Consider the following 25039-nt stretch of genomic DNA (forward strand, 5'->3'; position numbering starts at 1 on the left):
TCCTATATCTGTGCATTTCATTTTTCCATACTAAGTGCAGTACCTTACATTTCTCCGTGTTGAATTTCATTTTGTTAGCTTTGGCCCAACTTTCTAGTCTGTTCAGGTCATTTTGAATCTTGAACCTGTCCTCTGGGGTATTAGCTACTCCTCCTAATTTGGTGTCATCTGCAAATTTGATAAGTATGCCTCCAATTTTGTCATCCAAGTCATTGATAAAGATGCTGAATAGCACTGGGCCCAGGACAGAGCCCTGTGGAACCCCACTGGTCACTTCTCTCCAGGATGAAAAAGTGCCATTGTTGAGCACCCTTTGGGTTCGGCCAGTCAACCAATTACAAATCCATCTAACAGTTGCCTTGTCTAGCCCACATTTTACAAGCTTGTTTGCAAGAATGTCATGAGAAAACTTGTCAAAGGCCTTACTGAAATCAAGCAAAAACTTCCCATCTGTATCAGGGTTTAGTGGTGGGATGGGTAGCTTGCTGGTGCTCATGGATGTAAAGCAAAACCCTTGATTAGCCTTATGTATAACAACGAATGTTTCCACTGCTTCCTATTGATTTGAATGCCTGTCTCTTTCTTTTATTTCATACAGGGTGTACTGGACAGGTTTTCCCAGATTCAGCCCAAGTTGATCTTTTCAGTCGAAGCTGTCATCTACAATGGGAAAAAACATAACCACCTGGAAAAGCTGCAGAATGTCGTAAAGGGTACTGGTTGCCTTGTGTACTTGTAGGAACTGTTGAAAATGAACCTTGCTACTCTTCCCCACCCACACTTGTCCTCCTTAAACTCATTAATGTAATGAAAGGATAAATAAATTTAATCCTGAGTGAAGCACAAGTGGCCAGCGGTCTCATGCTGCTCCTTGGCAATGCTTCTGGTTCTGCTGCTGCCTGGACTAGTAACCTACAATTGGTCTTGGTGGTTCATCTTTAAACTAGGAGGTACAGTCCGTCCTCGCCTTACGCGGGGGATCCGTTCCGGATCCCTCCGCATAAGGCGAATTCCGCCTATGCTCGAGCCCCATTGGAAACAATGGGGCTCGTGTGTGGCGGCGCGCGCGCGCGCAGGGCGCAACAGGCATGCGCACCCATTCAATTAAATGGGACGTGCTGCCCCTTCCGCCCTGCGCGTGCCCCGCGGCTTGAGCGCGTATGCTCAAGGCCGCGTATGGCGCGCCCGCACTGTACAAACCATGAGGCCTCCAATGAATCCAAGTGTGTGAAAAAGGGATGGAGTGCTTGAATTCTGCTCTAATAAACCATGGTTTGTTGGGGCTAGGTATTTTACATCTAAACCAGGGCACTGTTGCATGGAGTCATTTCATACTACTACAGTTATAATTACAGTTTTAGTGCTATGATTGCACTTTGACTGTCATGGCAACATCCTACAGCATCCTGGGATTTGTAGTTTGATGTGTTATAAGACCTCTCTGGTTGAGAATCCTGAGTGCCCTTCCCTAAACTCCAAACCCCAGGATTCAGAGGATACAGGCATGACATTTAAAGGGGAATTATAATGCTATATAATTATGTACTGTGAAAAGGCCTCAAGTATTAAGAAGCTGAAAAAATTAGAAGCAGTTGCCTGTCTCATTTAATTTTGTGTGTATGTCTGTGTTTTTTTCTGTTGCAGGGCTCCCAGATCTAAAAAAAGTAGTGGTGATCCCATATGTTTCCTCGAGAGAATCAATAGACATTTCCAAAATCCCAAACAGGTATAAAATGGCCACAGATATATATGTATGCATATTTATTTAACCCCATACCTTTCTGTTTTGAGTAATTGGCTGTCACTGAAGCTAAAATACTGTATTTTAAACAGATGGTTTCATATTCTGTCACCTCACCGCCTCACTGATCTCTGGCTCCAAATGGGGTATTTCTCTAGTTATTTAAAGATGGGTCATTTGTCTTCAGACATTGGGATATGGTTCTGGGAAATCCTAGCTGGCATGCACAGTGGTCAAGGGTACGGGGAGTTGCAGTCCAGCATCATCTGGAAGCTTTAGGCATACATAATATGTACTGATTTGTACTGATGGTGGCAAAAGAGTTGTGTTTTTGTGTTTGTTCAGATCTAGGCGAGAGAAGCAAACAATGAATAATTCAGAAGTGCTATTTTGAGCACAAAGACACTTGTTTATTCTTCAGAGCTGCAGTACTTAACAGCGATTCATAACTAACTAGTGTTGGACAGAGATACATTTAACAGATCAAGTGCTTTCTTTGTGCCTCAAACAACTCCCTTCAGCGATAAGCCACCGTATTAGTTTGCAAGTCAATGCTAGATCTGCAGCTTCAACTCTAGTCACGTTTAGGCATTTTCTCTCTCTCAGCTGCACCATAGCATCCAAGAATTTCCAGGGACTGGAGAATTGCTTTGCTACCAGCCAAATACAGGTTCACACAACACAATAAGCCATAGTTTGTGTTTACCATAGTTTGTTGCTTAAGACCTAAATTGCCTGGTGGATGGCGAAATCATGACCTGGATTCTTTGTTTCTGGCTTATTCCTAGTTTGTTTCTCTTCACCTTTTATCAGTATTGGCATATGGGGGAAACTAGCCAGGGAGAAACCATTGTTGCTGTAGATTTGGATGTCACAACAAGCCATGGCTTAAAGAAACCAGAGTTTGCATGGCAGAAACAAATTGGCGGTTCATATTCTGATTCCTGGCTGCATAACAAACCTGCTTCTTAGCAGAGGTACATCACAAGCCATAATTCAACAAACTATACCACAAGTGGCTTTCTGCATCATTTCTAATGCAAGTATTTATTAGCAGAGAGAGAATGAAAGGGAGGCAGCGGAGATGCCTCTTCTAAGATGATGCCTGCTTGAGATACATCCATACATCACTTAAGGGACAAACTGAACATGGCAATGTGCAGGCTTTTAAAAATATTGAATTTAATATTGAATTTAAAAGTTTCCTCTTTCAGATGTGCTATTTGCATTGGGAGGAAAAGAGGGTTTTTCTTCCCAAGAGCAGTTAGCAGCTTCAAGTGAGGAAAGGGTTAAAAACGGTGATGTGCCAGTAGTGCACACCGTTGTGGGGCTGTTATGACTAGGGATTTCCTTGAGAGATGGCGCTCCTTGCCAGAGGCATTTTTGTTGCAAAATCCGCACAGAGCCAGATACTGGCATTTTGCAGCATTGTTGCAAACAATTTCCCTACATTTCATCCTCTTACTATATCTAGTTTTTCCCCCTTTTACAAGCAAAATGGCTGGGACAACAAAAATGGCAACAAATCTATGGATTCATTCTTTCGTACTTTGCTTTCGAATTTCTTTTTGTCCCAGCCAGAATAACAGATTGGAGCAATGAATGCCCTGTGGCATTGTTTAGTGAACCAGAATGCAGTAAAGCAGAAGCGATGGGATCTGGTTATCAGTAGGATGGCTGTGTTTGGGGAGATTGATTCCCTCCCTATAGGGAGGTATGGGTAAGCACTGGCATACTCATTGAGGTCAGAAAATAGAGAAGGTGTACATTAGACCCTGATTCTCACTGTCAGTACATTGGCAGTCGCATTGGAAGGCACAGTTCACACGAAGCAATAACTCAAGATGTGGATCCAGTTATTTGGCTATATAAGCTAGATATTCCGCTTCTCCAAAGAGTCAGTGAGCTTTTGCTTGCATGGTTTTTGTAACAGATGTTGCACAAGCTTGCTCAATACCCTAAGGCAGCGGTTCTCAACCTGTGGTTCGCAACCCCAGGTTCACAGGGGTCGCCTAAGACCATTGGAAAACACATATTTCCGATGGTCTTAGGAACCGAGACCATTGGTTAGGGGTCACCACACCATTAGGAACTGTATTAAAGGGTCGCGGCATTAGGAAGGTTGAGAACCACTGCCCTAAGGAGTGTATTCATTGAATTTCCATTTTGCATTAATTATTGTTCTTGTTGCTTTTTCTTGCCTCTGTATTTTAACGTTCAAATAAAGTTAAAAGTAAACCAGTGGGTAAAGCAAAAAGGAAAAAAAAAGTCCATGTTAACTAAACAAAAAGGGAAGAGAAATGGGATGAGAGCCAGTCTCCATTATTTGGGATGCCGGTCTGCGTTGCTTGCAAGTTTGTCACAATTCTTTTACCCCCATTTCAATGTCTCTTCTTTTCCCCCCTCTTTGTTTTCTGTTTGTCTGTTCAGTGTCTTTCTAGAAGACTTTCTCGCAGCAGGGAAGGGAGACCAGGCCCCCCAGCTGGAGTTTGAACAGCTTCCCTTCAGTCATCCTCTTTTTATCATGTTTTCGTCTGGCACAACAGGAGCCCCCAAATGCATGGTTCACTCAGCAGGGGTAGGTCTCTTTCCACCTGGGCTTACAGAGCCTGTGTGTGTGTGTGTGTGTGTATGTATGTATATATAACCATCTGAAAGCTGTCAATAACAAGAGGTGGCAAGGCCCAGCCTGCAAAAGGAGACCCAGTTTGCTTGGTGTATTTTGCTAATGTGCTTTGCTTGGCTCTGTACCCCTAAGGAAGTCATAGTCTCCTCTCCCTTTTCCCATCTGATGACTAACTACCAAAGAAATGTGAGCAACAGCCCTAATAATTAGCTTGTGGCTACATGTCCCATTATCCATATTAGTATCACACAGTAATAGGAGCCTTTGTGGTGCAGTGGTTAAACTGCAGCCCCAAGGTTGTAAGTTCAGTCCCAGAGGCTCCAAGATTGACTCAGCCTTCCATCCTTTTGTAGGTTGGTAAAATGAGTACCCAGCTTGTTGGGGACAATTGGCTTGCACACTCTAACCTGTGTATGGCATTCTAGTTGATGGATAAGTGGTGTAGAAATGTACATACAATTGTTATTGCTGTTGCTGTAATATGTTATAGGCAAACCTGACCCTATTACTCATGGTAAGCAAGCTGAAAGACTCAGCTCCTGGCTGGGCCACACTTTCTGCACCCTTATCTTCCAAATATATTTGGAGTTGGGGATGAGATGCTGCTTGCGAGGCCCAAAGATGGTTGTTGCAGTGTTGTGTGCCTTCAGTTAATTTCTTACTTATGGCAACCCTAAGGCAACATTATCATGGGGTTTATTTGGCAAGATTTGTTCAGAAGGGGTTTGCCATTGCCTTCCTCTCAGGCTGTGAAACTGTGACTCACCCAAGCTGAGTGAGGATTCGAACCTTGATCTCCAGAGTTGGAGGTCCAACGCTCCAACTACTGCACCACGCTGGCTCCCACCCTAAGATTATGGTCTGCATATCTAAGGAAGTGGATTGTAATCCACGAAGGCCCACGATACAGTAAGCTTTCTGATCTGAAAGGTGCCACAGGGCTTCTGCTGTTTTGCTGCAAGAAAGAACAGACTTCACAGTACATCACTCCAGATTATAGCGGGGATGTCAAAAGTTTGGAGTATTCATTACCTGAATGGTGCTATGTGAGTAGAAAATGCCACTCCGGCTGCATCCACCCTGAAGAAATAATTCAAGTTGACATCACTTTAACTGCCGTGACTTCATGCTGTGGGACTCTTGGGATTGTAGTTTTGTGAAACATTTAGTCTTCTCTGTCAGAGAGCACGAGTGCCACAACAAGCTACAAATCTTTAAATCAAATAGCATTGCACTGTGGAAGTTAAAGCAGTGTCAAGCTGGGTTATTTCTGCAGTGCGGATGCAGCCAGAGAGGGCTGATGTAGAATGTCTCTGGATGCTGGACTCGATGGGCCTCTGGTGTGATCCAGCAGGGCTCTTCTGACCTCATTAACTGCTAGGCCGTATTGCCGTTGGCCATGAATCGATTAACGGGAAGAGGCCTTTTGCTTAATTTTTAATTGGACAGCTTGTTAGGAGTGATTTCTTTTTTTTAGAGTCTGCGTTTGAATTGTTTTGTGAGCCCCCTAGAACTGCAGGCTATGCAACATGTAAACATACTCAAATATGAATAAGTATGTGAGCGATTCTGCTTTGGAATGAGTTTGCCCTCCGAAGAAGGTTGGGGAAATAGCGGGAATTTGACGTTCGGCAATTAGAGAAACAACAGGCTGAGATGAAAGACAGCGCATGGTATTAAATTACTGTTAAATACAGTGTGGGATATGGTGTGGCTTGAGCATTTTGTTGCTGTTTATATACATGATACCTGGATGCTTTTCCCCAGGGTGTGTTTGAAAACCGTTTTTGGGGGCTTTCTACCAACATAATTTGAACCTTCTAGGTGAGATGTATTGTAATTTACATTTCCCCGATGCCTCTTGACGATACTTTCTTGTCAGTTTTAAATTGAACATGAATGTAAAGGAGAATGCTTCACAGGGGTGTGTGTGTGTTTGTAGGGAGGGGGATCTTAAGGCACTAAAATACATCATAGCAAGTAGTTTTGACATAGTAAACTGAGCTAAAGGAGAAATGTGTAGAAGCATTTTCTTTATTTTTTAAAGCAAAGAGATTTTTCATTCCACGTAAGGCTGATTCGGATGGAGCAGACCAGATCATTGTTTTCAAGGGCAACAGTATTGATTTTCCCCAGCAAAACAACAAAGACAAGAATATTTATTAGAGCATGAGTTTTTGTGGATTATAACCCACAAAGATACATGGAGGAAAAGCCCCAGGTATATGCGCATGATGTACATGGGAGGGTGTGGAAGCGGATCAAAATTGGGCATAGAAAGTGACAATTGCATAATATTGTCTATTAACAAAACTATTGGTGACTAGGTCTCTGGAGACCAGGGTTCGAATCCCGGCTCGGCATGGAAACCCACTGACTTTGGGCAAGTCACACTCTCTCAGCCTCAGAGGATGGCAAGGGGAAAACCCCACTGAGAAACTTGGCAAGAAAACCCCATGATAGGTTCGCCTAAGGCAGTGGTTCCCAAACTGTGTCCTTTAAGAGATTTTGGACTTCAACTCCCAGAAGCCTCAGACATGTTACTCAATAGTCATGGGTGGTGGTGGTGGTAGGGGTTGATTTTTCTCAGAACCACGGGGTGGGCACGAACTTCAGCCTAGTCTTCCTTGGCTGTAAAACTAAGAACATAGCCTGCACTCATGCAGCGATTAACATTTAGGAAGAGGTAGTGCTTGCACCTTGTTGCAACTGCGACTTAAGGAGAAAAGATTTTGCATTGCCTTGTCTTTGCAGTGTGGTTATGTGGGCGTATTTAAACTACGTAATTCAATTATGTGAGCATAATTAAATTAATATGTAATTGAATTACAGTCGGCCCTCCACATTTGCAGATTTGACCTTTGTGGATTTGATTATTCACGGATTTGATTAATGCGTTCTCTCTAGGAATTTCTAGATCCTCCAGCACGCCTCTATGGTCAACATCCACCAAAGATCACCTAGAGATTCCCAGAGAGAACACCTCTCTAGGCATTTGTAGGTCCTCCAGCGTAATTCTGTAGTCACTTTCCAGCAGATGTTAACCACAGAGATGCCCTAGAGGTGATTCCTAGAGAGGTGTTCTCTCAAGTTAAAAAAAAAATACAGTCGCCCCCTCCTAACTCACGGATCTGAGATCTGCGACCTCGAATATCCGCAGAGGAGCGACCCGCACTATTTCTAATGGTGCGTGTGCCCGGGGGCGCACCCCATTCAAGCCTATGAAGCTTGAATATGCGCGAGCCTCCGTTTTTGCGGGGGGGTCCAGAACGGATTCCCCTGCAAAAACGGAGGGCCAACTGTAGTGCTTTTTTATTTGTGGTGTTTCCATGTTCGCAGGGATCCCATGCCCCTAACCCCAGCGAACGTGGAGAGTCTCCACTATAATATCTAATCTGGTTCTTAGCATTAATGTCTCAATGTGAGAAAGCAATGTTCTGCCACTAGAGCGCAGCACCATGATGCTGAAGAACAGAGCCGGAAGCAGCCGTTTTGGTAATAAATTGTCTGCAAATGTAACTAGTGCAGAATATTTTGTGCTTGTGCCTTCAGTCTCCTCTTCCCTAGGGTTTTTGCAGTCTACATCTTTTATTGGTGGGTTCCCTTCCCCTTTTAAACCAACAGCCCTCTAAAGTGTGTAGAGCGTCTTTCCTTTTTTCCCTTCATACATTTGATTTTGCATCAAATCCCATAATGCTTCCTTCAGATGTGAGGCTGTTAAGGGAAGGGGGAAGCCACTTAGCTTGGATGCAATTTACGCTCAGTGTCTTCTTTTTAAACTCTCCCTTTGGCTTGAACCTGAAAGGTTCTGAAAGCAACCTGAACCAAAAAATGTAGGCAGCTCATGCAATTCTACGCAAGTGAATGTTTATAAGCTGAAGGGTGCCACAGAAATATTTCTAAGTAAATGGACTTCTTCTTCCTCATTTGTATTCCTCTTTTCCTCCAAGATGTTCAAAGAGTCATTAATGGTTCCTGCGTTGCCTCTTCAAATCTCACAGTAACCCTTGTGAAGTTAGTTAGGTTGATAGTAGCTACCCCAGGACTGCCCACTCTAACCACTATATCACCTGTTCATGTTTTTTCCCCTTTTCTAAAACATCTGTTTTTCACCCATACTTGCAGGGGACATTACTTCAGCACTTGAAGGAGCATATCCTGCACGGCAACATGACCAGCAATGACAACATCATGTACTACACAACGGCAAGTTGTTGCTTTTAACTAAGACTGATATACTTGTTCTATGATTTCGACCCTTAGGTTCCAGTTTCTGGAATAACCATATTCTTTGCTGAGAGCAGAATCTGTAATCTGTGTTAAAATAACCCATAAGATGCCTTAAATAAGAAGTCAAATAAATGATAAGCATGTGTGTATTTATTGTGGCAGTTATACATATGCCACCTTACAAATCCTTCCAAAGCAGCTTATGAGTAATATCAGTCGAATTGAACTGGAATCAAAGTTATGAAGAAATAAAAACAAAACATTAGCCTTCCACCAGGAGCAGGTAGTGGCATGTAACCCCTTTTCTGTCTTGAATCCCATTTTGGGAAAAAGGCAGGATATAAATCCCATAAAATAAAATACCATACCATACCATACCATGCCCCTGCCCCTGCCCTTACCCTACCCTACCCTACCCTACCCTTTCTTGGGAGAGAGAAAAATCTATCTGGGAGGCGGAGAGCTTCCAGATCCCCTTTGCCCCCTCATCACAGGCTGCATCCCTGAAAAATGTGAAAATATTCATACGTTTTTAAAACAGAACAGTTTGCTTCTGTTTTTTTTTAACCCTAAAAAGCCAACCATCACTAAAACATCATTCTGTGCTTTAATTTACAATCAAAAATTGCCACCTCCTCCAGCCTTGAGTGTGATTCTCCTCAATATGGTAGAAATATTGATAATCCAGGGAGCACCAAAAATGGATAGCCCTGAAGGTGTATGTCCCCCGCCACCACATCTGTAGTCAAAGATACTTTATTATTATTAACCTTTATTTATGAAGCGCTGTAAATTTACACAGTGCTGTACATGCAATCTTTTTAGTTAGACGGTTCCCTGCCCTTGGGCTTACAATCTAAAAAGACATGACACAGAAGGAGAAGGGAGTGGTGGAGGGAAAGGGTAGGAGGTCCAGCAGTTCCTCTCTACCTGATGTTGGCTATCTGTTTCCTTCTCTCTCTAAGAAGCCTTCCTTACAAGCAGGTGATGGTAGATGACCTGCATGGTGGGAAATAGGTATGGGACACAGGGGTCTAGGTGAAGCAAAACCTTTGAGGTGTTCTTCATCCCTGTTGCTCTGGCCCACTCTCTCTTGGAATCCAATACAGTGAAGCATTTGTAACAGGTGACAGGTGAGAAGTGAAGTCCATGCCCCAAATAAAAATGGTTATGGAACAGTGCTTTTTCCATCCTCCCCAATCTATTGAAAATATGGCTGTTGCCCAGTTGAAAGACGTTTCCTTTGGTTAGTTGTCCAGATTTTAGCCAATGGATCAGTTAACAATTAGATTTGTATTGGAGCATTTGATCAGACAGTTTTTTATTTAGATCCAAAGTGAGCATCTGTTAGCCTGTCACTCCCATCAGCCTTAGCCAGCAATGTCAAATGTTTAGGTATGATGGGGGTTGGACCCCAAAAGACATCTTGGAGGGCTGTGGTCGCTCACCATTGTTTGTGATGGTGTGCATGGGTGTTGTAGCAGGAAATCTGAGGGGCCACTTAGAAAAGGCATTTCCCCTGGGAAGTAAGGGGACATGCATTTTTAGGTGGCGGGTTACCTGTGACTTTTATAAGGACTTGCATTTTAAAATTAGTATAGAAAAAGATGGTACAGATACAGATCATGTACATGCAAATGTATGGATATATATTCTGCTGTCTGATTAATCATGGTGCTTATTCTGCACTATAGGTATGGATGGTATAGATGCAGATCATGTGCATGTATGTGTGTAGATATATCATCCATTGCAATTGCACATTGCAGCTCAACCTTGTCCTCTTCTTTGGAGGTTACTTCGGTCGACACATAGACCAGAACCTGTATATTGCTGTTTCACAGCAGCATATAGATTTATGCAGTGGTCTCTTAAGCAGAAGTGTGAGATTGGCTTCACAGGTCTGAAAATAGGTGAAGATGGCAGTGAATTTGCAACAGAAGGGAGAGAAACTAACTCATCTATCTTCTCACCCTAGACTGGCTGGATGATGTGGAATTGGTTGGTGTCTGCCCTTGCTGTAGGTGCTTCTGTAGTTCTCTACGATGGATCACCGCTTGTTCCATCCCCCAACGTCCTGTGGGATTTGGTTGATCGACTAGGGTAGGTAAACTAGGAATTCCAGTTGACAATGAATCCATAAAACTATCCTGACATAACCACACTTTTCATATAAGAAATAAGAATATTTATAAATGGTTTACCAGCTCCAGGGTATAACAGAGTCTGATGTGCAGTAGAAACAAGGAATAGGTAGTGTCCTTAAATAATCAGAGTCCCTGTCATTGCCTTGGTTTTGCAATTTTGCATGCTTACAATGGCAGTGTGAAGGTTTGGGGGATATGTACAGGTGGGCAGAGTGCAGTTGCAGGTATAAACCCTTGTCTGCCAGGTACAAGTAAGTGAAAAGCACGCAGCACCTTCGAGATGTCGTGTTGCTTAAGCTTTTGGCAGGATTTGAAAGCTTCTTTTTTTGGACTACATCTTTCTGAATTGCCCAACCACCATGGCTAGTGTACCATGCAAGCTGGGTGTTCTGAGAGTTGTAGTCCAAAAAAGTTAACTTTTCTAAACTCTTGCTTTAAGGAACGAGGGACCACTTCCCCCTCTGAGAGGCCCTGAATAGACAATATGTTAATCTCATAGCAGACATTTGCCTGGGCTTCTTTTTTGTTTAGAAATTCAAGGAGCAGGAGTGGGGAGGCAGCCCCAATCCATTAGGTGCATATATGAGATAGTCCCTTCCTTCACATGCAGTTTTCCTGTTGACACCTGTTTCTGCTGATTTTGTTCTTTGCTGTGGAAGGCAAAAAAAAAAAAAAGCACTTTTGGGGAGGAGATGATATTGGAGGAAGATGGTAAAGCTCCTTGCTCATGTTGCAGTCCAGGACCCCTGTGGCTGCTATTTTTAAAAAATTAATAAATAACAAGCATGAGGAAGAGTATTGCATGATGAACTTGTATTGAGCCTAGAAGTGATATTGAGAAGGGGTATGTGTGAGTTACTATCACACATACCAATCATTCCCTGACCTTTCTGCTCTGAACTGTTCTCACTTTCTGTAGTTGGAAAAGAAACTTTGGAATAGAGTGGGCAACTCTGAGCATATAGACCCCCCCGCATGGCCTGACTCCTTACTATGGGTGGTTTTTGTGCATGTATAACCTATCCACTTAACGCAGGTTGTGCAACCAGAGGATTTTTTGTGAAGGCATGGCAGTTTGTCATATCAAGGCAGCACTGCTTCTAAAATGGTTGGTTTCAGCCTCATTTTTTAATATCATTAGTTATACTTTTGCTTTAAAGAGCTCAGTGTAGTTTATGAAGCTGTTTCCTCACCCTACCCTGCGAGGTAGGGCAAGATGAGAGTGATTGGCCCAATGTCACCCCATGAATTTTATGGCTTGGTGTAGACTTGGACCTGAATCTTCCAGATCCTAGTCCAACTCTCTTAACCACACAGTGACTCTTTTTGGTCCAGTCCAGGATCATTGGCCAGAACACTGTGACATATGGCAAGCTCACCAGCTTGTACACAGAGTCCATGTCATGTCATTCTGGGTATTGCTGAGTATAGATGAGGCTAGAGTTTTTTGGGAACTCTCAACCCCAAGCACAATGTTGCTTATTTGTTGTTAATTGCCAATAAATTAACGTATGGTGAACCCTATGAATGAGAGACCTCCAGGTGAACATGTTATTAACAGCCCTGCTCAGGTCTTGCAAACTCAGGTCTGTTGCATTTTTGATGGAGTAAATCCACATGTATTACAGTCTTCTTTTCCAGTTGCCTTCTACCTTATCAAACATTATCGTCTTTTCTAATGTTTCATGTCTTCCCATAATCCAAAGTACAATAGGTTCGGTTTAGTCGTTTTGACATCTAGTTCACTTCTTATAGGCCAACAGTAAATCCTGCTGGGTGTCAAGACTGGAATACATCTCTGTTTTGTTGCTGTTGTTGGTTTGTCTCAGGAAAGTTGTCTGCCACAGCTGTAGGAAGCTTGTTTCTGCAAAGTTGGGTCTTCAAGATGGCTTCTCTCAGGCTACACTCCCATGATAATAGTTACAGAGTTGCTGCTGCAGAGAAGGAAATGACTTCTTACTTTTACATTTGCAAACACGGTCCCTTTCTATTGTGCCATGAGCAATTATCAGTTGCAGAAGTGCTGTTTACACAGAGCTGAGCTACTTGAGGAAGGTTATCCTTGGACTCAGGTGAACAGTCATCAGTTTGGAGTGGCTTTGGGGTGAGAGAGAACAGGACAGGTTTTTCAAACCACTTAATGGTCATGTGGTAATGTTTTATCACAGAGGAGTCATCCTCTTTCTTGCCACTTCATAAGAATGACTGCTAAATAAATGCATGAAAGCTGAAAACCTCCTTGTTTCCTCTTCACTTCCATTTCTGCCTAAATAAAAGGGCGGCAGCAGCCAGAATGCAGTAGCACTCTGAAGTCTGAAATGAAATAAAAGGGCAACAGCAGCCAGAATACAGCAGCACTCTGAAGTCTGAAGTGAAATTTTAGTGAAGGCCAAAATGTCCCATTTAGACTGGGGTGGGTATCACATGGTCCACGGGTCCAACATTTTGTGGCTCTGCACATTGTTACTATGTTGTCTCTTAAGCCACATTTTTCTTTTGAAATGTGGCATATGAAGAGGCTTCTGGAAATGCAGTTCTGCCTTCAAGCCAAGGTGGGCTGTTACGACGCCAAATAAAGCTGCTTCGAGTCACAGTGGAGGTATGGTGTCAATGATGCATGCGTCCTAAGAATCCAGAGGTCGCACCAAAGCCACGCTCCAGCCCTAAGGACTGGAGCATGGCTTTGGTGGCTTCTGGACTCTTAGGATGCATGCATCATTGAAACACCATATCTCCACTTTGACTCGAAGCAGCTTTATTTTGGCTGTCTGTAACAGGCCTATGTCTTGTTTTCAAAGGAAAGTGCAGCTTTTACGCCATGTCTGCGGTAGAAAATTCAGTGGAGTAGTAGCTCCAGGGTGAGGGGCAAGTCTGGTTCCATGCCTGGGTTAGATGTTGCTGATTTACCGTAGATGCTAAGAAGTACTGAAGTGGCTTCATGGACTAAATGTTCAACTGTAGAACCTGCCAAATCAACCATCACCTCTGTCTTGAGATTCCTCTCTTGGCAGGTTGAAACTCTCTCACTCTTTCTTATTCTCTCTTACTCTCTCTTAGGATCAGCCTCCTGTCAGTAACTAATCCTGAACTGTCTCTATGGGGTTATTTGTACAGAATTAATGGGATAATAATAATAATAATAATAATAATAATAATAGGTTTTATTTATATACCGCCCAATCACTGGGAATCCGAGCAGTTTACAATAGAGGGGATAACAGACAGTTCCCTGCCAACAGGCTTACAATCTAAAAGACATGACACAAAAGGAGAAGGGAATGGTGAGGGGGGGAGGGAATCAGGTCCAGCATTCTTCTCTCCCTCTGAGGCCTGGACCAAGGCAGATGGACCGGAGGGAGGGCTCTTCTTCTTCAGGCTAGCCTCTGATGGAACTGTATGCCAATAATGTATATAATAATGTATGCCAAGTATTCTAAATGCCAGAAGTCACTGTATGGCAAATTACTTTGGAGAAAAATGATTCTTTTCTTTTTTTGAGAACAACATTTGGGATGTTTTCAGTAACTTAAATTGCTCCCCCTTTTTTTTGTACCACTTTGAAGGTTCTCCTTTGGGCTTCACTGCCATTTGTGATAAGGCTAGATAGGTTTCTGGGAAGAGACTCACTTGGTTGTGATTCCCACTCCCATTTTGAATGACCTCTTGAAGGGAGGCCTTCTTGCTGGCTTTGTTCAAGGGTGATGACGTTAGCTGTATTAAGCATGTTTTTTTAGAACCATGTTCTCTCAGATAATGTTTTAAATTATTGTAAATTCTTATTTCACCCTCTTTGGACATGGATGTTCACAGGGTTCCATTTTTGTCTGCTAACATACATTTGATTGACATTTTGGGCTAGCAGGATATGCATACTTTGGCTTTCTTTCTTGGCATGCTATGGTTGAACATTTAGTCAGTTAATTAACTTGTTAAGTCTAAATTGGGAATCTGTGGTCGCCAGTTTGATACTTGTTCTGATCCTGGTAACTCTAGGTTCCCAGTGCAGATACAACAAAAGCTGTAGTTGGTTCGCTTAAGAAATGTTGAGTTGCAGCATCCTAAAGAGAGAGATGACAGCATGCCTGGATGCATATTTCAGCTTCATTTGTTGAAATATACAGCTGATTGGGGCATGTATGTAAGTCACTGTGAATACCTCATGGAAAGAGGCAGGTATAAATGAAATAATAATAACAACAGCAATAATAATAATAATTCCTTTGGACCGTAGAATCACCATCCTTGGGACAGGTGCCAAATGGTTAGCAGTGCTGGAAGAGAAAAACCTTAAACCATGTAAGTGTCAAGACACCCTTTGATTTTTTCTTCTCTGTTTGGAGTCTCCCTGCCCCCTGCTTCCATTTAATCCCAGCTTGTCCCACAACAACATTGTTCCCACAGAATTGTTCCTTTACACATGTGTCACGGTTGACACCTGTGGGCACTGATTCTCCTGCACTTATGGAACCCAGGATAGGGCCACATGGTTCATTCCTAAAACTCCTGAGAAATGCCCCATGAAATAATTCAGTAATTTGAAAAACATATGTCTTGATTCAGCCCAAAGTGCTTGCTTCTTGGCTGCTGGGTCCCAGAAGTCCCACCCTTGGTGAGAGAAGATTCCCCCTCTGTAGCCACTGGCTTTCACAGTTGGGAGGCCAAGAGGTGCATGAGGAAGGGTATCTTACTGTCTTCTCTGACCACTAATGCTATACCCTAGAGGTAGGAATGTTTGATTTTCTAACCAGCAGATCCAACCTGTAGAGAGCCTAAAAGTGCCAATGAGACACCATAAGCTTTTGGTGTGACTGTTAGAGCAAATGGGGATTTTAAGTGTCTAGGGTCCCCCTGCATGCCCATACTCATTCTGAATTCTTTAGCCTAGGCTTCTCCATTTGCTCTTCTATCTATTGCAGTGCATGGCCATAAATACTTTGCGTGTCTAAGCAACCAGAGCATGTGGCCTGAGAAACTTCTAGGGTCTGTAGTCATATAAAATCACCCCCCCTTCTGTATCTACTCCCTCTTTGCTTTTTTCCCTGCTTTTTTCTCATTCTTTTGTTCTCAGCTTTGAGATGGTGAGTTTTCTAGGAGACAAGAGAAATGAAAGGGGGAATTGGTTACTCTGAAAGGGTTGAATTATGACTGTACTTGAAGTAATTCTGCTTCTTGCTTGGTGCTTTCTCCCAAGGTGAAACACATAACCTCCAGACCCTCCATACGATTTTGTCGACTGGTTCACCGCTCAAGCCCCAAAGTTATGAATATGTTTACAAGCACATAAAGAGCAACGTCCTTCTTGGATCCATTTCAGGTAGTGTTTGGCAGAGATTGAGACTCGGCTTTGGATGTGTGAAGGAAGGATTATGTAAGGTGTACTGTAGTCCAGAATGTCTAAAGGACTAAAGGTTTCTCAGACTTGTAGTAGTGTATAGGAAATGGGGTGCTTGCATATCAAATGCTTGTGGAAAAACCAAGGAGGAATTTGATGGTAGTAAGAGAGGGGTCTTGTCACAGGTTGTGTGGGTGACATTTCCAAGTCTATGAGGTTTGAGATCATGGAACCATCATTCTAGAGCAGACCCTTACCACCATTATGTATATCTGTGGACCAAGCATGTGGATAGTCTTCCAGTATGGCTCTCGAACGATATGGATTTATTACTTACAAGTCAAGTGATAGGATTTTGGTCTTTCTGAGAGAAGTGCTAATGCGATTCCTTCTTTGTTCCTTTCCCATTTTAAGGAGGTACGGATATAATTTCCTGCTTCATGGGACAGAACGTGTCCATCCCAGTTTACAAAGGCGAGATCCAGGCACGAAATCTTGGAATGGCTGTGGAAGCCTGGAATGATGAAGGTATATACACAGCTCAGCAAGAACGCACATTACTTTTTACCAGATCGGAACAGTGATAGTAACAGAAAGATTTTGAGCAGGACAGAAAACTTCAGAAGCATGAGGCAGATTAGGGTCTTCTGTTCCACCCTTCACTGTTTATAGCTCCCAAGTGGCTCCTGTTTTGATGCACATAAATATATTTAGAGAAAGCCTTACAGCATGGGTGAGGAACCTGTGGCTCTCTGGATATCGTTAGACTACAACTGCCATTATCCTTCATCATTGGCTGTGCTGACTGATGGGACATGCTGTCCAGCAACATCTGGCATGCCACAGGTTGTCCTCCTCTGCTTTGAGAGGGTCCTCTCTGTAGAAACAGGCTTGCTTCGAGCTGCACTGCAGGTGAGGGTGAGGGTGACCAGAAATAGACTTCTCAGTGGTAGCACCACATGTGCATGGCATGCTCACTTTGCTTTTTTATGTGCCAAGTCAAAATCTTCTTTCATTTTAAAAAAAATGATATCCACAGTTTGGGAAATTTACTGTTTTGGACTACAGCTCTTAAATCCCCCAGCTGATATGGTATTGGGATTGTGGGAGTTGTAGTCCAAAGAAAGAACTTTATGAAACTGCTGGTGTTTTCTCTTAGATGGAAGAAGTGCCAAATCAGACGTGGGCATCGTGAAGACCGTAAAACCCAATTCAGGGTTTTAGCCCTGTGACATATAAACAGAATGCAGCAAGTCCAGGGCGAATTTGGGATAAATCACCCATGTAGACAAACACGAAGTTGTATCAGTGATAAATAGACCAGTTGCATGATAAATACTTGCTCTGTATTTGAAGCGCTAGTGAAAAAAATAATATTTTTAATCCCATCAACAGGCAAGCCAGTTTGGGGAGAAAGTGGAGAGTTAGTTTGTACGAAGCCCATGCCTTGCCAGCCGACACACTTTTGGAATGACGAGAATGGAAGCAAATACAGGAAGGCCTATTTTTCAAGATTTCCAGGTCTGTACTGAAGGAATTTCTGAGTACTTAAGAGTTTTTCACATTTTTGATAAAGCCTACAGAACTAGTGTTGAACAAAAGAGTTGTGAACTGCTGTGGATACTGCGTTTGCTTTTTTTACTTTTGAAATGGTACATTGGGCAGTTTAAATGTCTAAAATGTCCTGCTTGCTTGCCCACCATTTCTTTTTCTTTTCCATCTGCTACTATGGTGGTTTTGAAATATGTATGTTTGTGCATTGGTTACAAGTTTCGTAGCAGACAGTATTATTACCCCCCAAAGCTAACTGCATGTGATTGATGCTTTATCTTCCAGAACTGCTACTTGCTGGAAAAGCTTAGAGTTGTTGTTTTTTAAATTGTCTTTGTTTGACCTGTTCCAGAGATCAGACTCCTTTCCTCTGATCCGCATCGAAGCAGTCAATGTACTTTCAGTAAATAGTAGTCAGTCACCATCAAAACCATCACTATTTGTTTATCTACCCTCTTCTAGATGAATGTTTGCAATCCTTGGTTCTCATGCTTCACTATCTCAGTCACCTGTTTCGAGATGCTGCTCCTGTGCAACTAGAATTTATTGTAAAGACAAATGATAAATACTCTAAATTGCATGCCAACTCCTCGACTTCCCTGTATTTATGTCTCATTTAGTTTTTACATGTATTTTGCAACCTGTCTACCTTTTCAGCCAAGAGCTATTTCTGTAAATATTTAAGGCAGTTCTGTGCCAACTAGGTCTGGAGTCCTAATCCAGTGGAGATTATCAGACGGGATGGGACATCCTTTCCCCATCCTTGTCCTGTCCTTCCCGTACGCTTGGGGGAAGGACTTTCAGATGATGTAGTGCTGATCTGGACATTGTCCCGTCCGGGAAGCACAAATGACTGTGATCGTTTGAAAGACTTTTGTATGTCATTGTCCCGTCAGTGAGGTGGAATTGTCCTCACTGCTCCTTGCTCTTTTGCGTTAATGGAAGAAACCGTTAATGCAGTTCCACTTCACTGACAGGTTTATGACAGGATCAGTGCATCAAGACTGAATGTTTTTTGTGTGATTGTTGTCATAGACGGTATAAGGACGGGCTTTGCTCCTGTCTCCCGTCTGATAATCCTCAATGACGTGGTTAACCTCCTTTGTGGCTTTCCCTGGGCAGGTGTTTGGGCTCACGGTGACTACTGCAGAATCAACCCTAAGACAGGAGGCATTGTCATGCTTGGACGTAGGTAAGCCATCCCTTTGGCCTAACCATGAACAAAGGTGTGCCATAGATTTTAATAAGCATCACTGGCTGTGCATTTATTGACAAAGGGATGCCAATTCGACTCAGTTTGCTGGCTTGAATTTTTGAGGCCATAAGGCCGTTCTTCTCCTCCTAACACTTCTTGCCTGTGTTTTGGCATCCTATGCTTCTCCCAAGGTCAGAACAAAGGTTTTTTTTTTCTTTTCCAAATACTGCTATGAACTTTCACATTCTTCATGATGTTAAGCAAAGCTCCTGTGTTTACTACCCACTGATGGTCAAGCTACCTCTGTCAATTACATACAAGGAATTCAATGTGCATGTTTTGTTGTTATGTTCCTTCAGCCCAATTCTGACTTACGGCAACTGTATCCTATGGTTTTCCTGGCAAGATTGATTCAGATGGGGTTTGCCGCCATTGCCTTCCTTTAAGACTTGGAGATTGACTTGCCCAAGGGTACCTAGTGGATTTCTATGGCTAAGCAAGAATTTGAATCTTGGCCTCCCAGAGTCGTAGTCAAATATGCAAACCATTATACACCTTACTGCCTTGTGCATGTTTTAGAAGCATTAAAAGTCATTGTAATGGGGTGGGGGCAGTACAAGGAAATGTGGCACCAGTGGGAACTACTTTCCTGGGGATAAAACAGCTGGGGGTAGGAGAGTGTGATCTTAACCAGGATTGCAGTTGTGTGAGGAGAGTATTTAACCCCCCTGCAAAGTTCCCCTTTGTTGGTTTTAAAAATGAAAAATAAAACAAAACATGCACAGTATTTACTTGTATATGCAAGTTGACTACCTGTTTAATTTGGCAGTAAGCTTGTCACGCCTCTTTTTGGGGAAGCAGGCACTTTATCAGCATCGCTTCCCCCCCTTTGCCTTAAACAGAGGTTGGGGCCTGATGTATCTTTAGATATGAAGGTATAGAGTAGATTTATCCTCACCTGCCCATTTACTTTAATGGAGACTTGATATATTTTGTGCACACCCTACCATTATTCCTTATTTTTGCTAGCAGGCAAAAGGCACAGCTGCTGAAATGTTATGGGGGAGAACTTTGCACGAGACATCCATTTTCAGTACCACTTCATTGAATATTTCAACAACTGGTTCTACCCCATTTGCTTATGATGGCTCCTCCTGCCATATCCAGGTGTCATGTTTAATCCTCCTGTTGAACTACCAGATTTCCTTGAGTCTAAACTGCAACAGTTAAACCTATTTAGACTTAAAGCACATACATATTCTTTTCTTTGGAAAACCTGGTTTTATGTTGTATGAATTGCGATGGAATAACAAGATCTTGTAATACTGTTAAATCCTAGCCTAGGGACAGTTTTTCTGCTGCATATTTTAACACATTTGGCTTATTGAGGATCAAGATGAATTGCGTTGGCTTTCACGTCTTCATCAAAGTTTGATTATATCTTAATGATTTGTTTTTCTCTGGGGCTTGTCCTTTTTCAGCGATGGCACACTGAATCCAAGTGGCGTCAGGTTTGGAAGTTCTGAGATCTATAACATAGGTAAGTGAATTACATTTCATCCTCTCATCTTCCCAGCCCTGAATTGTTATTTTCACTGAGTTCGTATGTACTCTTGTCTTTCTTCAAGAAGCAGGAGGTTGTGTGTGCAGGATTATCCCTTTCTTAGCTTCATAGTAATCATGCCATGTAAGCTAGACTATAGGATTTATGGGAACTTGGATAAGATGCCCTTTTATCTGATCATATGCCCTGTCCTATGCAATAAAATTCCCTCTCATGTTTTCGGCCATATGAATGTACTTTTATTTACTGTCACTCACATGCATTTCTTAGTTCCTTTTCCCAGCAGAGAAAAGTGAAACATTCTGTAGAACAGGTTGTTCCTCCCACTTGCTCCTGATAGGCAGGAAGAATAAAAAAGACATTTTGATTTCCCATGAAGCTCAATCTGTTTCCTGCTGACCTTCCAAGCAGGACACGTTTTCCCAATGCTACGTCTTTTCATTGCTCCGGCCGCTCCGATCACCATTTTGCTTCCCACCACTTGGTCTCTGGCCTTCCTACTACTCTCTTCTTCTCTGGTTCTGTCTCCTTAAAAGAAGAAAGAGAGAGAGAGTTCTCCTTCTTCTCTTTCCCTCCCTCTTCTCTCCTCTCCCTTGCCTCCGCTTTCACATTTCTCTACTCTGGAGGCACAGATGTTGAGATTAGAAGCTGAGACGCAGGGATGCCAAAGAAGAAGAAGAAGCCCATCACTTGTACTGGCAAAATCTTCCCCCTCATGTGGCAGGAGAACAGCAGAGTCTTCTGGATGGTGATGGGCCAATGGAGGGGGAGGTAAATGGGCACATTGCTGCAGCCACCCAATGTCAGCCTGTTTTGGTCCAGGAGTCTCAGAGACACTCCAGAACCCAGAGGTTGTATTAGCGGGGGCCCTACCAACTGCAAACCGTCCAGCAACCCCCCCCCCCCCCCCGGCTTGGATTTGGCTGCTGGTGGCTTGGGAAACTGCAGCTATGGCCAGAGATCCTAAGAGGGCAGCAGGGGGTGGTTGCTCACTTTCTATCCCACCACTTGAGTGACGCCCCCCCCTGCCCCCAGAGGGAAACCTCATGGGTCCTAGAAGACTGTGGCAGTGGCAGAGCCCACATGATCTCCCACTCCAGCAAGAGCACTGAGAAGCCATAGAAGATCCAGATCATCACAGGCGCCAGCTTGAAAAGGTGCGCAAACCACCTTGGGCCCCACCTTTCCCAGGACAAATGGGGCCCAAAGGAATTGGACCAACGTCTTCTAGCACTCTGAAAACCTCTGCACGACACCTAATTCTAATAAGGTTGTTTGCAACTTTGCTTAAGAGAACACACGAGCTTTGCAGAGGACAGAGAGATGGGAACAAGGGAGAAAAATCCAGTCTAGATACTTGTGTTTTAAGGCCTGGAGTAAAACCTTATCCCAAGCTGATGCTCCCAAGAATGGCTCTCGGAGCACAGAGATATTTTGTGAACCTTAACAAAACAAACAAACAAAAAAAAAAAAAAAAAAAAAAAGGAAAGGAAAGGAAATAATGCTTGGCAGAATGAAAGCATCACCTTGGAGATACAATGCCAGCCTCATCTTCCACGAACATGGCATTTGTGTAATGAAGCTTGCATTTTGAGGATTGTCTTGAACCATCTGGCATGAGCAATCCCTTAGCTGTTGTGACTTGCTCTTTCCAAGAGAGAGGCAAAACACAGGCCCTGGTTGTCTCAAGTGAAGCATTGTTAATAGATTCCTTAGATTGATCTCCACTCCCATAATTCTTGCTGGTGCACAAAGAGGTTGTCAGCACAGGTCCGTGAAGTTAGTGGAGGAACCACTGTATAGAAGTGAGAGGAGCAGCAGTGGTGTTGAAACTGGAGCTGAGTGAATTGGCGCACTGTTTGGCTGTCATACTGTCTTCCTTGTGTGGGCAGCAGTTGAACCTTAATGGCCTTCCCTTTTCACCCTGTGTCATTTCACACACCCCTTTGTTTTCTTTCTCTCTGTTATATGGCTCTTTCCTCCTTTTCCTTTTTGGGATTGATGGGGAAGGGAAAGCTGAGAAATACAAGCTCATTTATGATCTTAGAGTCTGGTTTTTATGCCACATGTGTGATCCAGGAAATAGTTCTGATGGTATTTCAACTTATCTGAATGCAAGATGCATACACAACACTGAGTAATCATCTTAACATTTTAGTACTACCTGTAGTTGTATTTGTTAATTTCTTTTCTGCCCAGCAGGCCTCCCAAAGCCATGTACAATAAAATGTATAATATCACTTAAAATTACAGTAAATTAAAACCTTTTAAAATAGCTCTGTTAAAACCAGGTTGGAGGACCAGACAGAATAATACTGTTGGAATCGTCTGCCAGAAGCTCAGCAGTGATGAAACCAACTTGACTTCCCTTGGCAGGTTATTCTAGCACCAAGATGCTCCTATAGAAACAGCCCTCTCATGTACTCACAAGCCTAGCCTTTCAAGGCTGTGGGACTCACAACCGTCTCCACTGGAGATCTCAAATGTTGAGGAGGCGCATTGAGAGGAAGAGTACTTTCAGTCATCTTATCTTGAAACTGTTTAAGGTTTTATAGATCAAATCTTTTCTTTCTCTCAAATATCACGGCAAGAAGTTTTGGCTTCCTCTTTTTCAGCTGCTCTGAATAAGGCTTTTAGTCAAATATTTCTATTTTGCTGGCTATTTTGATAAATAAGTGTATCTTTCTAGGTTTGAGAAGAGCTTTGTCTGAAATGCTGTTCAGTACTTTTAAAAAAAGTGTGTGTATGCGCACATGTAAAATTTAGGCTAAAGCACTTTAATCCTAGTATCAGTCTGTTGAGGTCAAAGTGACTTGCATAAATGGTGATTGAGAAATCCCATTGATCACTATGGACCTATTCTATTTGGGATCAAAATTGGATGGAGGGTTGGATGGATGGAGTTATATATATGTCAGAGAGAGAGAGAATATGTGTGTATCACCTGTAACTGAATAAGCTCATCCATTCAACACTTTACAGAGGAGGGCCTTCTCTGTTGTGGTCATTGCAATGCGAAGTGATCTTTCCACTGAAGATAGGGTGGGGTGGATGTTTTACCTTTGACTAAAGACCTATCTATTTACCTAGAAATGCATTGGAGGAGGTAGACCTAAGTCTACAAAAGCTCATGCTGCCAACTTCTTTCTTTAGTCAGTCTCAAAGGAGCTCCAAGACCACTCTACATACTGTTCTGCAGACTAACACGTCTATATCTTTGAATTCTAGACATACTCCTGTTGGTTGTCTTAATTTTAACTGTGTTAGGCCAGGTTTTAATGAACAACTTGACGGATTTCACTGTCGTTCCGTCATTTCATGCATACACCCACTGTTTTAGTGTACATGTTTTTATTGTGAACCACTTTTGGATTTCTAAAATGACAAGTAAATTTACAGTGCTATAAAAATAAAGCTTAATAATAAGTAGTAGTAGTAGTAAGTAAATGTTAGCTATAATGCACAAACAGATAGTGCCTTACTCTATTCCATGTTAAGAAGTTCCCCCTGCATCTGAGTGGAACAAACTCCCTTGGAGTGTTGTGGAGTCTCCTTCCTTGGAGGTCTTTAAGCAGAGGCTTGATGGCCATCTGTCGGGGATGCTTTGATTTGGATTTCCTGCATGGCAGAACGGGGTTAGCCCTTGCGGTCTCTTCCAGCTCTATGATTCTATGATTCTATGAGATGGTTGCTTCATACTACCTAATGGTGAGATTGGTCATTCTTCAGAGGTGTGTTCAGGGCCATGAGTTAGTAGTAGCCAACCAACTTGGTTTATCAACTTGGAGATCTAAAGTTGAGCAACCATGGTCTGGTTTACTATCAACGTATACTGCTCTCTGTCCAGGGGCTTGTGGGATTCAATATGTCTTATGGCAGTGCTTTCTTGTTTCTTTAGTGGAAGCTTTCGAGGAAGTGTCCGACAGTCTCTGTGTCCCTCAGTATAACAAAGATGGCGAAGAAAGGGTCATCCTTTTCCTCAAAATGGCCACCAACCAGGCATTCAGTCCAGATTTGGTGAAACGAATTAGGGAAGCCATTCGGATTGCGCTCTCAGCCCGGCATGTTCCCAGCCTCATTTTAGAAACTGAAGGCATTCCGGTATGTCAAAGCAATGTTTTTCTTCTTTCCTCTCTGTTCAAAGCCTACACATACCTGAAAATTCAAGCCTAATTTTTCTTGAAAAAGTTTTATAAATAGTTTGTCTGTGTTGCTTAGCGATGCTTTCATTCTTGAATAAGCTTCTTTTTTTCCTTCCTCTTAAAACAACAACAACAAATCTAACTAAAAACTTTGGTTAGATCTGTATTTGGTTTTTAAATACAACCATGCTGTGTTGATTGAAACTTATTGGGTGTTGTCAGTAAATACCAAATGGCTTCTTGATCAAACCTAAAAGCTGCCTATCTTCCCCGCAAACCAAAGACGGTGGCCCATGGTCCAGGCAAGACGACTTCTTTAAAAACAAACACAGCTTCTCTCAAATCTCAAAGGCAAATGTTTCAGTGATTGTAGGTGGCTTATTTATTCGGCCTTGGCATTCCAGAAGTAGCTTAACCAGGAAACTGTACCATAAGATGCAATCTTAAGTGTATCTGTCTGGCAGGAAGACAAAGAGGGAGAATGTTTTGGCAGTTTTATTCAAGGTATATT

General features: G+C 42.7%; 1 protein-coding gene across 1 annotated transcript in view; it reads left to right on the forward strand.

Moving 5' to 3' along the window:
- The window catches only part of AACS (acetoacetyl-CoA synthetase), a 48462-nt gene that overhangs the window by 19206 nt on the left and 4217 nt on the right, over positions 1-25039 (forward strand). The window contains exons 6-17 of the mRNA XM_042442026.1: positions 599-713; positions 1645-1726; positions 4172-4319; positions 8493-8573; positions 10576-10700; positions 14976-15040; positions 15936-16058; positions 16491-16604; positions 17472-17597; positions 18750-18819; positions 20304-20362; positions 24285-24487. Coding sequence (XP_042297960.1) covers positions 599-713; positions 1645-1726; positions 4172-4319; positions 8493-8573; positions 10576-10700; positions 14976-15040; positions 15936-16058; positions 16491-16604; positions 17472-17597; positions 18750-18819; positions 20304-20362; positions 24285-24487 — 1311 coding nt within the window. The remainder of the gene's footprint in view (positions 1-598; positions 714-1644; positions 1727-4171; positions 4320-8492; positions 8574-10575; positions 10701-14975; positions 15041-15935; positions 16059-16490; positions 16605-17471; positions 17598-18749; positions 18820-20303; positions 20363-24284; positions 24488-25039) is intronic.

The sequence above is a fragment of the Sceloporus undulatus genome, chromosome 10, assembly GCF_019175285.1.
Source record: "Sceloporus undulatus isolate JIND9_A2432 ecotype Alabama chromosome 10, SceUnd_v1.1, whole genome shotgun sequence".
Taxonomy (NCBI): Eukaryota; Metazoa; Chordata; class Lepidosauria; order Squamata; family Phrynosomatidae; genus Sceloporus; species Sceloporus undulatus.